The sequence below is a fragment of the Neolamprologus multifasciatus genome, chromosome 18 (assembly GCF_963576455.1).
Source record: "Neolamprologus multifasciatus chromosome 18, fNeoMul1.2, whole genome shotgun sequence".
Taxonomy (NCBI): domain Eukaryota; kingdom Metazoa; phylum Chordata; class Actinopteri; order Cichliformes; family Cichlidae; genus Neolamprologus; species Neolamprologus multifasciatus.
Genome location: NC_140456.1, coordinates 13,308,395 through 13,323,431, shown reverse-complemented (window position 1 = coordinate 13,323,431; position 15,037 = coordinate 13,308,395). Strand labels below are relative to the sequence as shown.

General features: G+C 43.3%; 1 protein-coding gene across 5 annotated transcripts in view; it reads right to left on the bottom strand.

The window, feature by feature from the left end:
• Positions 1-15,037, bottom strand: part of skila (SKI-like proto-oncogene a) — a 34,938-nt gene that overhangs the window by 8,222 nt on the left and 11,679 nt on the right. For all 5 annotated transcript variants that reach the window (XR_014870903.1, XM_085141611.1, XM_085141610.1 and 2 more), the window contains exons 3-5: positions 4,201-4,293; positions 3,571-3,659; positions 1,488-1,630 (exon numbers count right to left, since the gene is read on the bottom strand). Coding sequence is in view for 4 of the 5 variants with exons in the window: in XM_085141611.1 (XP_084997737.1) it covers positions 1,488-1,630; positions 3,571-3,659; positions 4,201-4,293 (325 nt within the window). In the remaining variant the exon portion in view is untranslated. The remainder of the gene's footprint in view (positions 1-1,487; positions 1,631-3,570; positions 3,660-4,200; positions 4,294-15,037) is intronic.

The window sequence follows — 15,037 nt, the reverse complement described above, 5'->3', positions numbered from 1 at the left end:
GCAGTACAGATACCAGTTCTTTCCCCTGAATTTTCATTTACAAATCTTTGTATGAAAGGGAACACCGAGTCCATTCGTGCAGTTGCAGGATGGTGGGAATTATTACACAAGTAATGGATCAAACCACACAGCAACCAAGAGTGTGACATACCACCTGAATGACAAGAGGAAAACTGCTGGTGAAAGTTGCACATGTTATGGCCCTGACTGGATGGGCTTGGGATGTCAATAGCTCCCAGCCTGAGAGAGAGAAGAAACTGGCTAACACTAATATGGTACTCAGAAACCAACATCACCTTTCTAAGAGAAACCTAACCTACTCCGATCACCAGCAGTGGCAGAAGACTGTTTGAACATGTGAGCGAGTTATATGTTAGTGGAGCGCAGCTGCATGCTCAGTCCAGACACCACAGATGCATCTCTAAATAAAAGCTGAACTGCCAATTTGTCACATGACACTGCACAGCTGTGAATATGGCTCATTTTTCAGGCAATTTTGATGACACAAAAATGTTTGAAAACTACTGTAATACCCAAATATCATTCGTGCTGAGTGTTTGTGGAAAGCGTTTATACGAGCTCTAGTTTGACAACTTTCAGCTAGAAAATAGTGGAACACAACTTTGTCAGAAATGAATATTATCACACTCCATGTAAATGTTTTTTTTGTCTTGTTATAGCCAAAAAATCTGCACTGTTAAAACAGTCTGAATGTGTGTGTGTGTGTGTGTGTGTGTGTGTGTGTGTGTGTGTGTGTGTGTGTGTGTGTGTGTGTGTGTGTGTGTGTGTGTGTGTGTGTGTGTCTCCAGTCAGTTTTATGCTTTTTAATTAGTCAAACTCCAAGTAACTTTCCATCTTCATGTCTGACACCGTTAATTAAAGAAAGACAATCTGTGTACAGAAACTCTTCCTCTACCTGCCCACTCACGCTGGGTTCTGCAGCTAGACTCTGTGTCTCTGCAGATGTGCAGCTCTTATTAACTGCTGGAGATCTAAGGCCTGTTATTAAATGGATAAACTGGAAGCAATTTCCTGCCTTTTGGCCCATTATCGGCTCTGCCATTTTCAGCTTTTCACTTGAACATAATTACAGAGCGTCAGCTGTTGCTTTTAATTTCACAAGAAGGTCAAGTAAGACCGGGTATGATCTTATTTGTTGTTCTATTTGGCTGATTTGTATGGTTTCCAAAAAGCATGATGAAGTCAGATTATCTTGGCAGCTTTGTGTCGGAGGAAGTCGCATCATCTCTGATCAGATTTTTCTTCTCGTTTACACGACAACAAACATGTTCCTGCTCTGCTTATCCAACATCAAATCCCTCAGGCAGAAGGCAACAATAACATGGTCACTGATTTATTTCTAATCCTAATTTGAAGACCAGATTGTGTGTTTAAGTGGTTATAGCATGTATGTTTAGCCATTAAAAAGCTTTACACGCGTCTTTGCTGGTTAATAATTCAGCTCTGCTGGGTGTATTATTACTGACCCATTGGCGGCTCGTCGTGGCCCAGCACTCTGCGACTGTAGTGGTGTTTGAGCAGTGCGCTCAGCATCTCGGGGCTCATCTCCGCCTCCCTTCGCAGTGACACATTGGGAGCCACCATCTTATCGTATGTGTACATGTAGTAACTGGAAGAAACAAAAAAAGAAGGCATTTAAGCACTCAAATAAACATCATCTAATTTTGAATCAATTCACAATTTTCTTCATTAACACCAACATTTGTCTGGTTTCTAAATATGTAAAGTCTGAATTAAGCATCTGTTCTTTGCTCTTTTATTCTAGGCATACAGGAACTAGCGCCACCTTTTACATAATCTTGTCTTTGAAGCGATGATTGTACCAACAAATTATTGACTCGGCAGCTACTTTAACTAATGTGGCGTTTGCTCTAGCCCAAAGTAAATGGACGCTGGGAAGGCTGCAGGAAAAAAAAATCTCTGCCACATGTTTACAGGATCTCAGCCTAAACACATCTTTTGCGTATCACAAATGTTCAGGTAGTGGATACAACTGGGAGAAAGAGAGATTGTGCTGTGAGATACTCCCAGGCCACTAAACCAACACTGTTTCATGATGGTGTGAAGGGAAGTTAAAGAGAGGGAGAAAAAGAAAGAGGAGGAGAAGAGAGGAGCTTTGAACCCCTCCCCCATCAGCGGCCCCCTCCAGACAGGGCTGAGGCTGGAACAGTGAACTAGGTTAAGAATGGCAGCTCAGTGGGACTCTGTGCTTCGTTTTCTTCCAGAGCAGACACACAACGCTTGGTCTGTCTGCTTGCCTGAATGAAAACCACTCCTCTACATGAAACGGCTCAGAAGCAACTGAATAATGTAAGCCTGGCTTGTATGTGACAAGTGTAGCACTAATGGATGTTTGTGGCGATCCAGATTCGACTTTAAGTGCTGCGGATGTCTGGCACGACATCCAACTGTTAGGGCGCTGCATTATTACCAACTCTGGGATGCAAAAGACACACTGCAAACTGGTCTTGACTGGTTTGTATGTGTAGCAGTCATGTGATGCTGACAGGTGACCAGAGCTATAATCCCTCCAATTTGTCTGGCCTGGAGTCTGCAGGCCTCGACGCAGTCAGTAAGTCAAAGGCAGTCACATGTAGCTATGGCTTTAATCTGGGTCAGATTACTGTGAGCCACATCTAAACAAGAGCTGGTGTCCCCTGGGGATGGAGAGACGGAGGGAGATGCAGAGGACTTGGAAACGAAATGAGGAAGGAGCAAGTGAGGGAGAGGAGGAGAAGGAGACGAGGGAGTGCAGTCACAAGAAATTAAAAGAAGAGGAAGAAACCGAAGCCAACACAAAACTTAAAAACATACACCTACAATATCTGGCAAGGAGAGTCTTATCTCTTCTCCGTGTTTTTACAGATAACACCAGGCCATCTGGCACAGATTCAGGTATCGATAAGTTCTTAAATAACTGCAGCTTTTAATTTTGTCTAGGACAACCAACTAAAGCCAACTTTAAAGTGAATACCACTCGTCTCCTTCAGCTAGATTTAACAGAGTTCTCTACACTGGAAAAATAAAACAATGTGAGGGGCAACAACTGCTCCATTCATTGATTATGCAAGTTAATATTCATACTTTCAGACATTTCAAATTTTTGAACAAAGTCCAAAAATGTTCTAATAACCAGAAAACTCTTCACACATGTTGATTTCCTGCTTTTCTTTCTTTTATATGAAAACACACAGAATATGTTTATTTATGCAGCACACGGTAGGCCTGCTGCAGGCTATTATAATTTCAGAGATGAAACAACTAATCAAGGGAAGAATCTTCTACATCTTGCTACATCTCTAAAACCACCAAATAAAAGTGGCACTAAGTTTGAGATGGTTAATTAATGCTGTTTATTAACAGGAAAATATTCTGATAATCATCATTTATTAAACCAGAATGCCACACGCTCTCTGCTTCTCGACTCCAATTTATATCTTTGTTGGAGAAATTTGATCTCTTTGGTGCAGTGGAGATCAGAAATATGATAGTTACAAGCCTCAAAGCTTTTACTGGAATAACTGACTTAGGGTTAATAAGGTGTAGTACCTGGGATGGACCAGGGTGGGGTGTCCTGGCTCCTCCTTAATTTCTGAGAAAAGCCGGTTGAACACAAGAGTCGGTGGAGATGCTTTCCCCTGTTGGAAACACAAACAAATAGGTAAGTGTGGCACAAAACAAAAACAAAAAAAAAACTGCACATCTTCCATCCTCATATATTGATTGGTGCACAGCCTTCACAGCGCATTAGAGAAATTATTACAAAAGCAATCAGATGCATGAACATACACACACACACAAATACGTGGAGAAAGACAGCGGGAGGAGAAAGAAATGTGCTGCACGTGGTGCTCTTGGAGCCATAATATAGTTAATATGCATGCATACATGTGAAAGGGGGATCATCCATCAGGCATCAGTTGAGACACTGGGCACGTGCTTGTGTGCGCACGAGTCAGAGAAAGAGATAATCATGATAAAGCTTCTTCCCTGCATGTAAAGTTGGCGGGGGAGGGGGCGAGGAGCAGAGCAGCTTGGTACAACAGAGGAGAAGCGTGCCGCTATGAATGAGTGAGCAGGGGGTGTGTCTATCAGTGGGGGGTGGGGGTACCTGAGCGTGGAGGAAGGGGGAAGAAAGGAATGGGGGAAGGTGTCACAGGGAGGGAAATGATAACTGACCTTTCTCGCTGGGTCAGCATCAGCCAACTTGTCGCCGGTGGAGCAGATATCTAACGAGGGTTTCCTCACCTGGCTCTCCTCCTCCACCACCTTCTGAAAACAGAAGGAGAGAGAGAGATGGTGGTTAAATAGACGAGCAAAGACACCCCAAGGTTAAATACAGCAGAGAGCGAGAGGTAGACACAGATGTAGTGCTGCACCGAATACATTTGTTGGAATAGTCTGAACGACTCAAAATGAGCATATCTGTCAGGAGGTGTGAGAATGAGAGGAAGCACGAGGAGAGGAGAGAAATTACACCAGGCGCAGACGCAGAGGGGGAAAGATGGAGACAAACGGCACTTAAACGATAGGAAATGGAGACAAATGACACTCAAGATGTAAAGGATGGATACAAATGTGTGCAGAAGTGAGTGAACTAGCCTGAGCTGGCCATAATGCAGCTGTGAGGAAAACGAAGGCGACGAGGAAATGGATAAGCCGAATGTCGCAGCCGAATGAGCCCGTAGAGGAAGGCCTGTGACTAAAACAGGAAAAAAAGCCTAGCTGTGAGTCGACGCGGCCTGTTGCTACACGCATCTGAGCGTGTCAGACATCGGCATACATGCAACGCAGCTGGAATCAAAACACGCGCTGTACAGGAAAATGTACGTTTGTGTTTCCTGTGTCAGCGTCATACCCTCAGAGGATGTTGAGTAAAAACTGCCTGCACCCTCTAGTTTTGTCTATCTCACCGTTTCGTTTTGGGTTGAGTTTTTTTTTTTGCGCATATATCCAGGCCATGCTCGGCGAGAGGCCACAAGCTGATGTAGCTGATGCTTATCTGTGACAGGCAGGCCTGACACACATGCTCCATGCATTTCACAAACACGGTCTACCTAACTGACAGGTAACAGAGACAGCAGAGGAACAACAATGCACAGCATCGCAATGCAAGCCGTTAGGGAGGCCACAGCGACGACAGATTGAGAAGGGAGATGCAGAGAGAAGAGAGATGGTAAGAAGAGGAAGGAGACGAAAGAAGAAGGGGAAGAGAAAAGTGTGAAAGCATCAATAATTGACTTAGTACCCTTTTAAAGCCCGCTATAAAACGTTTATCCACAAAACGCAGACACACAAGCTCTCAGTGAGTAATAAACAGGCAGCTTTTCATCAGCTGGACTAAAGGATTTTCCTCTGTGCTGTACCGGCTAAGAGCTTGGGTCATTACCAGCGCTAAACAGCCTCAGAACAATGCCAGCAAATAACTGTGACAGCCACGCATTAGCCGCTTATCATTTATACCGGTCCAGCAGCAGCCTCATTCAGCAGCTTAAGCATGTATTATTTACAAAAAACACAATTATTCACCTGTTACATATTCCACGAAGCACACATGATCTTTTTTATTTATCTATTCTCCTTCTGTTTCGCTACCTAGAGAAGCCACAGCGTCTTTCTTAAAAGAATACATGTGGCCCTCGAAGAATTGATGTGACACACGGATACCTCTCAATGCCATCTTACTTGCACATAACAGTCGATACTAGGGGTGGGGGAAAAAATCGATACTGTGTAGTATCGTGATATTTTGTTTGCCAATAATGTATCGATACAGGGACAGCAGAAATCGATATTTTGCTCTGACTTCAGAGCATGTTGATCCTTTTTCTGAGCAAGAATCCTGACATTCCTTCACTGTCCAAATGTGTTTAACTTTTTTTTTGCAGCAATAAACATGACAGTTTACTTATTTTAATTTAAGACATGTTTTATTTTAATTAAGTTTAAAACTTTTTTATTTAATGTAAAATTATATTTTGTTTTAATTTACTTTCAAATTCTTCAGTTGCTGAATGGGCTGCATAGTTGTCATAAATTGCATAGTTCAGAATAGCTATAATTGTACCAGATGGTTGCGTTCAGTTAAGTTGGACTAGACTGTAATACAAACCGTTCAGTTTGTCAACAATAAAACTGAAATGAGAGAAAGACTGAGTGTGAGACTTTGATATTAGATAAAATGAATATTGATAAAGTTTACCTTTATGTACAGAATCTGAATATCGCAAAATATTTTTAAAAATTGCAATAATATCGTATCGTGCGTTAAGTATTGTGATAATATCGTATCGTGGGATGTATGGTGATTCCCACCTCTAGTTGATACCAACATCTATTTTTAACAGCAATTAATTCAGCGCAAGTGAATGTGACCTGTGACTTTATGCTCTGTACCTCCACCTCAAATCACAACTTCTATATTCATCAGCAAAAGAAAACAAAAAAACAATTAGTAGTAGTGATTTGCATGAGAGTTTTTCTGAACTGTATGTAGGGGGATAGTCCCTTATTTACAAGGCCATGCATGAATGAGCATGTTCATGCAAGTGTTAAAAGGCTGGAGCCGTATGTGTGAGCCAGGTGTGGTTGTTAGTCTGTGTGTATACAGACGGGACCTCGATCATTTGTGAATGTTTATGGTAGGTGTGTTTTTGATTTTTTGTTGTTGTTTTTTTTACCCTTTTTCCCCCTTCCAGCACTGCAGCACTGAGTGGAGGAGGGGGAAGGGACAGAGTGAACAGCTCAGAAAGAGAGAGGGGTGACAGGGAAGAGACAGAGAGAAGGAGGACTGACAGAAACCACGATGTAACCACTGCAGTGGTGTGGCGGTGAGCTGGGTCTGTCCAATGTAAAGAATGGTTGGTGTGTGTGTGTGTGTGTGTGTGTGTGTGTGTGTGTGTGTGTGTGTGTGTGTGTGTCAAACACATACAGAGGGAGCGCGTGGGCCAAACTGATAGTAACGTCAGGTCATACAGAGGTCTTTCATCTGCTTGACCTCTACAACGACAGATGTTTGGCTGCTAAGACGACTGACAGCTCATTAAAGGCTAGGTCTGAACCCTCCTTTGTCTGTGTGTGCATGTGTGTGTGTCTGTATTCGCAAGGACCAATTAGACCTTGAGAGCGAGGACATTACTGGAAAACGAGGACATTTTGGTCAACGCTCATTTTGGGGCTGTTTGAGGTTCAAGACTGTAGGTTTTATGGTTAAGGACAGAGAACAGATTAAGGTCCAGGGTTTTCCCCTCATATCTGACGCCAACTAAAAAAGTCTGGAAATTCCACCAAAGGAAAATCACCAGGAAATAAATAAATAAATAATAAAATTTAAACCCATGGCTTTGCTTCATTAGTTTTGCTTTGTTTTCTAATTTTAAACTACTTATTAAACCGCAGTCGAAAAAGTATCCCAATAAATGTTATCCTATAAAATCTCATAAGAATTACACCAAAAGGATTATAATTTGATTCAATCTTTGATTTGATCGAGTCACATAAAAGTTTAGAAGGTGTGAATTCAAAAATGATTTAAGAATTTAATACAAATCTTTAGGTCTACCTGCAGTACTTTTAGTGCCCACAGAGAGGCCGCAGGCCACACTTTGGCAATCACTAATATACAGTCTGTGTGACTAATGGTGGTTACATGCATAGTCACCCTTCAAAAGGAAACTCCCAGGGTCTGGGTTTTAGTATAAATGTGAGAAACACCCAGAAAACACAGTAAAAGAACAAGGCTGCAGGTGGGCCATTACTTCTGTATCCACACACAGACCAAACAAACATGCACGTGTGTGCTACACTAATGGCTGCCTGTCGCTCCCAGTGATCCTGCATACCTGACAGCTGACGGCTTAACGCCCACCACCCACTCACGCACACACCCCTGCTCATTATTCCTGCTGCTCTGCACTCTCTCTTCCTTGATGAATATGTGCCAGTGCAAACGTTTGCACATTTCGGCACTACTACCATTTTCCTCACCTTCCCACCCCCACCTTGCTTTATTAAAAACACACCAAACTGCTACTGGGTCCTAATCTGCAATAACGAAGTACCTCTCTTATCTGGGCTGCCTCTGCGACACACAAACACACACCTAACCCCCTTATGTCTCCAACCCTTTGTCAGGCTGAAGCTCGCCTTATGACAATGTGGATTAGCATTCCACACACTCACTCGGCTGAACTCTGCCCTGTTGATCCTAATCACCAGCAGTCTGCCTGCTGCTGCAGCTTCACGCTGGCTTGTCCCACCACTGTGTAGCTGGATGTAGCCGCAGCCATGTGAACTCACAGTGACCCATTTTTTCAGCATACGTGACATTTCTGCAGCAGACGCTTTAATGGTACATTAGCATGCACAGTCTGGCAGAGCAAATGTATTTAAGCAATAGCCCACACAGCAAAGGAGCATTTCAATGGGAGCATGGCATTCTCCTGTGAGCAGGGAAAAAATAAAAGATGCTCTAACTTTGCGCATTTTTGCAGCTGGTTGAGGTTTTTGTTCATTTTTGCTAGAACCAAGATGAAGTAGATTCCATAGCTCGCCACGTTGCCAACGAGCTGCTGCCTGACTGGGGTGAAGGCTGTCAACCTACAAAAGTTGACAGTGAATTTCTTCATACCTGAGGACTGCACTTCATTTAAGCTCATCCTGACAAGACAACAAGAAGAGTCTGTTTTTCCTACTCTTGGTGTAATTTATATGAACCACATATGAACCAACGCAGACTGACACACACACACACACACACACACACACACAGCAAACAAGCCCGAGGTCAAGCGTCACTCCACTCCTGTCACGTGGACCCACTAAATGACTGCTGTCTCAGTGCACATAAACACACGCGTGCAGTTACTCTTTGCTATAAATACACATCCGGTCCCCATACACGCATAGTAAAACACACACCAGGCTTACCCCTCTAACAAACACATACACATATGATGGAGCAAACTGGCACTTGCGGTCTCTGTTAGTTAACAAATCTCAGGAAAGTCACAGGTTACTTCAGCTCAAACTTGCACGATAAGCTGACAGAAAACCATTTCAGGAACTCAGGAAAGAAGTTACAGCTCATTTCCAGCTCCGTGAACTCTACTGGAGTAGGTCTGCAAAACTCGCAGATCAAAATAATCTCTGTTTATCTTATCACGAGCCTCTCACTGAAATAAGCTGTATTAACTCCTCCTGCAAACAGAAGGTTTATTTGGGCTTGTGTGCTCACAGCAAAAGCCGTGTGAATGCGTGACGACAACGGAATAAAATATACCCACTGTTTGACAATATACAGAGCCAAAAGTAGAAAATCCTACCTGAAACCAAGTGTTTAGAGCAGTCTGAAGCCTGAGCTTTAGGCTCGTAGGGATTATGTGCACATACGCTGACCTCATTATTTCAAAGTCTGACCATGTTTAATATGGGTGTCCAGCATTGTAACAGCATATACAGAGAAGAAAATAAGAAAAGCGTAACGTTTCACCTTTAACCTCCTAAGACCTGAACTCTTCCACGGCATGCATTTTTAATTTCTCTTTGATATTTGGGCTGATTGGGACCCGATGAATGTAAAGACAAAGAATTACCTGATTTTTGCATATTTATTTAAAATTTTGATAGAACAGTAGCAGTATATTGTCCTCATAAGTGGATATCAGGCCCTTGTAGAGCAAAATTGAGTATTTTGGTCTAAATAAAATAATAATAAATGTGATGTCCACATATGTGGACGCCAGGTCCTAGGAGGTTAAAGTAAACTGTCCCTTTCTGTGTTACTGAAAAGCTTTTAAAAAAAGATGCATTACATCATTTTGAGTAATATTTCTCACCATTTTCTAGGAAAGAACAATTACTTGCATTACAAATAAACATTAGCTGCAATTTTATTACTGAATCCCTTCTTTGCCTTCATTATAAATATTTTGCACTTTGTTCAGAGAAAACACTACAGATGTGTTAAAACTTTAAAACCCTGCCCAGGATATAAAAAGCTCATACAAACACAACAGCAAGTCTTGACATGCCTGATGGCCAATCTTATCTAGGACATAATAAAGAGTGGGCAAGCCTTGATCTGACCTTTCATCCCACAGCAGCAGTGTGTTTGCGTGTTATTAAAAACCCTTCTGTGCCCACACACACACACACACACACACACAGAGCTGGGAACGACTCTCTTCACATCTGCTGAAACCGTGACATCAGTTGCTGGGTATGAAAACTGAAAGAAAACCCCAACGAACACCACAACCTATTTCAGGGGACAGGAATGTAAGTGCACCCCCATCCTCCAATTATTAATGTGCCTGGCATTCTGGAGAGGAATGGAGATGGTGAACGGATAGCAGCAGCAGGAGGAGGAGGACGACAAAGTGATGCTGCTTATTCTCCTTTTTCCCTCTCAGAGGAGGAAGTGAAAATTGTGTGTGTGCGCGTTTCTTTAGGCGGTGAGAGAGGACTAGGAACACACACGTACGCAGACACACTCGGAGAGACAGTCACACCCTGTCTGTTTCTAGACCACATCCTGTACTGCTGTAGTCGTCAACTGTGTCAAAGATCGAGCAAGAGATACATCGTTTTATATACACTTCCTGGCTGAACTGCAAAAACAAGGCACATTTATTTATCTCTGTAAAGTCACTATTTACTCAAAAATCACCAAACAGCCCAGACTTTTCCACTGTTTTTGATCCTTTAAGTAGGTAGGAACAATGTTTAAAGTACTGTCGAGTGTTTTTATTCATTTCATTTCCCTGTTGTGTTCCAAGGAAACAAAGATGTGTTCTTTACAATAAATAACTGACATATATTAAAATCTTTCAGCTGTATGAGAGATAACTATCAGCCACGGGGTTGGCTGATAGCTGTGCGTCCATAGTTTTTAATAGATCAAACAACATACTGTGCATTTGGGAAAATATAGAAATAATCTGTGGTTGCAGCAACACCACTTTCTCTGTGCAGCTCCCACTCAAATCACAATTTTTGATATCCGTCGACCTCCGCCGTGGTTTAGCCGCTTATCCCTTTGCCTGCAATTAAGATCAGACAACTGTACGCTGGTCTTCTGGGTTTGATTTGGGTTTTACTGGGTGCTCTGGTGGTCCCACCTGGCCCCCATACATAGACACAGGCGCTGGAGGGTTTTATATGGAGGTCTTAATCCAGTAAGCCATTTATCCACGGACTGGGAGCCACACTTTGTTTCAGCAGCCAAATCAATAACAGCCCACAGGGGAACCGGGCAGCAAAGTGGGGCAATTAAAGGAATACACTTTTAGTAGAGGCTCTGTGATTAACTCACCATAGTGAAATAAGATCACTTTGAAGTCTGGCTGTTCGGTTCCTGACAAATGTCAGTTACATTTTAAGTTGAGATACTCGGGTAATTGCTCAACTAAATTTTTCATTCACTTTGGCACTGCAACGCCAGATAAGCGGGAAAGAAAACAGAGCAGGGCACGCATGAGGACAGGTCTGACAGGTGGACGCTGAGACAAACAGATGACAGAAGGAAACAGGAAATAAAAAAAGGGGGGCAGCCGAGACAAATGAGGAGAAAGAACGACAGCATGTGACTGCTCGTCTGTCTGTGCCTTCCCCCAGACACGCACACACCTGTTCCTCCCTCTTTCCAAACACAAAGAGTAAGACTAAAGCCAGACAAGCACACTGATAAGCCAGACCAGTCATGCTCGACACACACACACACACACAGATAAGAACAGGTTCATTCCCAACTTGCGTTTGGCTTCGGGCCTTGAGTACATTTTTGCGCCACAAAGGCACTCTGTCTAGACAGTCACATGCACGCCAAACACACACACACACACACACACACACACACACACGTCACACAGCTTTTCCTCTCCCTGACAACATGCTGAACTCCTTCCTCTAACAGCTACAGTTCCAGTCAGCCATTTTACAATCCACACACTGCAGCCTTGATTGCGAGAACAAATGGGACCCAGTGGAGAAACGGTTAATGGGCAGTCTATGGCAGAAAATGAAGCGAGTTATAAAAGCCATCTCTCCCCACTAATAAACGCACAATCTACTGTCCACCGACTGTAGCTTTACGGCAGACGGGGGTTTAATTTGGAGAGCGGCAACACTATTTCTCTGGGATCCTTGGGAAAATGTTACAATTTTTCTCAAAAAGGCGCCTCTTGAAGCTCTCTCGATCAATTTTTCTATTCATCTCCCTCCCCTCCTTTCTCCGTTTCTCATGTTTCACCGTCAACTCCCAGGCGGCAGCTTCCAGTGTGTGTTCAAAGCAGTGTATGTGGAGGGTTGTAATGATGTTACCTCATGAATGGACAAATTGTCTGACTGGAATACACTATGTAGGCTGCACAGACTAAGGTAATCCCCACCCCCACACCTCACATACATACAGCCCCTATGACACTGTATATATTATTGTAGAGGGTGAAAAATATACTTCTGGTGAAAATGATTAATTTGCCACTGACTTTGTGGATAATACCAGTTTTCCTGGGTCAAAATGGGAGGGTGATAACTGACAGAAAACTGGATTTTTCTGTAATTGTATAACCCCAAACGACCTAAAACTGTTTAATCGACCAATCCATAATCAAAAAATACCCTGAGAAACAGATAAACCTGTAGATATCTACCTTTCCTTAAACAAGTGATATCTCAACGTTTTGGGCAAAAAGGACAGCTCTATTTTGCTCATTTTCAACTCTAGTTTTATTCTTGGACTCCACTAGAGTAGCTAAAATAAGGAAACGGCTCGTAGGTCAAACACCTACAAAAATGTTTGCTGGGTTTCAAATTCTCACCTTTGAAAAAGGTGCAATACATATAAGAAATCCCTTTGAAATCTGGCACGGTATGCCATATATAATCTTAGCGTCCCCAGAAGAAATGATGAAACACACTCAAAGGTATTGTGTGGTTGTTCTCCACAGACATTGCATCAGTGGCAAGAAGTACAACTGCATTATGTCACACTTGAAATCATCAGCCTGCACTACAGTGATTAATAGTGATGAACAGACAGTGTGTGTTGCTAAATAATACAATTTTAGCCATAATCACACAGCTGTTTTAGAAAGGAAATATGATTCAGCCTTGTAAAAGAGAGACTGGCTGTAGCATTCGGAGGAAGATCTATGATCTCTGAAATGTAATTTAGTTGCTCTCCCTGCTGCAGAGAGACAGAAAAACGTTAAAAACAAAACTCCAACCAGGTTCATGTCACGTTCAGAGCAATATTATGCGAGTGTGATGGTTCTGACTCCCATCTACTCAAGGTAAGTCATTAGATTAACGTGATGCATTATAGGCCTGTAGTGAACGTGTCTAGTAACTAGTAACATTCATCCTGGAAATGAGGGTGTGATTTTTTATTTATTTTTTCAATCTTCACCCGACTCAAACACAGAGGGTAAACTGAACGCGCGTGAGCTCACCATCACTAGCACAGCAGCTCAGTGCGACACGTTTCCTCTCCAGGGCCCACACCCACCCCCACCCCAGTACGTTAATTATGAAAGCTGTTGGGGGCTCACCTATGTGAGTCAACCAAGCCAAGAGCCACAGACATATACACACGCGAGTGAGCAGACATCTGATCAAACAGCAGCTCCTTCAAACAGCAAAACGTAGGAGGATGACGTCGTTTCTGCGAGCAAACTGTCGCGCACCGATGTGCACGCAGACTTGAGCAGACACAGTTCGTTCTCCCAGGAGGACGCAGCGACTGAGAATGAGGCCAGTGGGCCCTTGTCGTCTCTGTGGATGACTGTACTCATCACGTGAGCTTTACTTGGGCCTCTGTGTGTGTGTGTGGCAGAGATTTAACATCTTTAAAAACCAAAAGAGAAACTCTAGAGAAACGTGCCACCATATGATGCTGTGCAGAGGTAGGTTACTAGTTCAAATCTGCAATTAGGGACAAAGATGCACACATTCTGCTGTTGCCATCAAAAAACACAAATCAGCTGCTTGGTTTTCTATATAAGGGAACTTGGCTTACTATTCATATTGGATGAAACAACTCGGGAGTGCTTGGAGATAGAGGGGAGTGAGAGAGCTGCAGAGAGGACGAGTGTTGCTAAGCAGACTGAAAGCTGAGAGAGGCTGTCAGTAAGCCAGCATTGCACTGCTATCACTACAGAGAGAGAGACAGAGAGAGACAAAAAAACAAAATGGAGACACTGCCCGACCCTTTTTCTTTGCAATGAATTACACAGCACCCAGTGAATGGCCTCCTAATGCATGCTGAAGACTGCTTCGAACAGCCGTTCGATAGCTAAGTAGGAAACAATCCTGCATTAATTTATCCCAAATTGTCATTTGAAGAAAAGTCTGGTGAAAATAGAAACAAATACACTTGCCCTTTTAAGAGGGAAGCAAACACAAGTGCCTGACAGTGAAGTAGGTGTTTAAATAAGAGGTTTAAAGGTTTTACTGCAGGAGTCGCCCCTGACTAAAACCCTCTTTTACTGGGCCTCGTATGCGTACGTATCGATCTGCGGTTTGTTTACTTCTTGCTCAGTTGTAACATGGAATACTGCAGTAAATGTCAGTGCTTGGCTGGCCATCGTTGTCTGCAACAAGGCCAGAGGAAGGGGGGTGGGAAGGGGGAGGGAAGGATAGGGGGGTGGAGAGACATGGAGTAAGGAGGCTATCCCAGTCGCTACAAACAGAAAGCTCCACCTGGCCAAAACGACCCGCAGGGTAAAATCTATCACAGACACATGGAAAAGCAGACAGTTAAATCCAAACTGGCCCTAGGTCCTCTGACTGTTCTGCAGGGAGCTCCGGTCTCATCCATATTACATGCAGGAGCTTGTTTGAAGCCTCCACTGCTCCCTCTCTGCATGGGCAGCTTGGCTTTGCTGTTTGGGCCCCTCAGGCTCGACACCCTCTCCATCTCTCCCTCTCCCCTTCATACAAACACAGCTCCCATAATGCAAATCCATCAGCTCCCATCACTCTTCCTCCATTTTTCCTCACAAGCTCTGGCTTT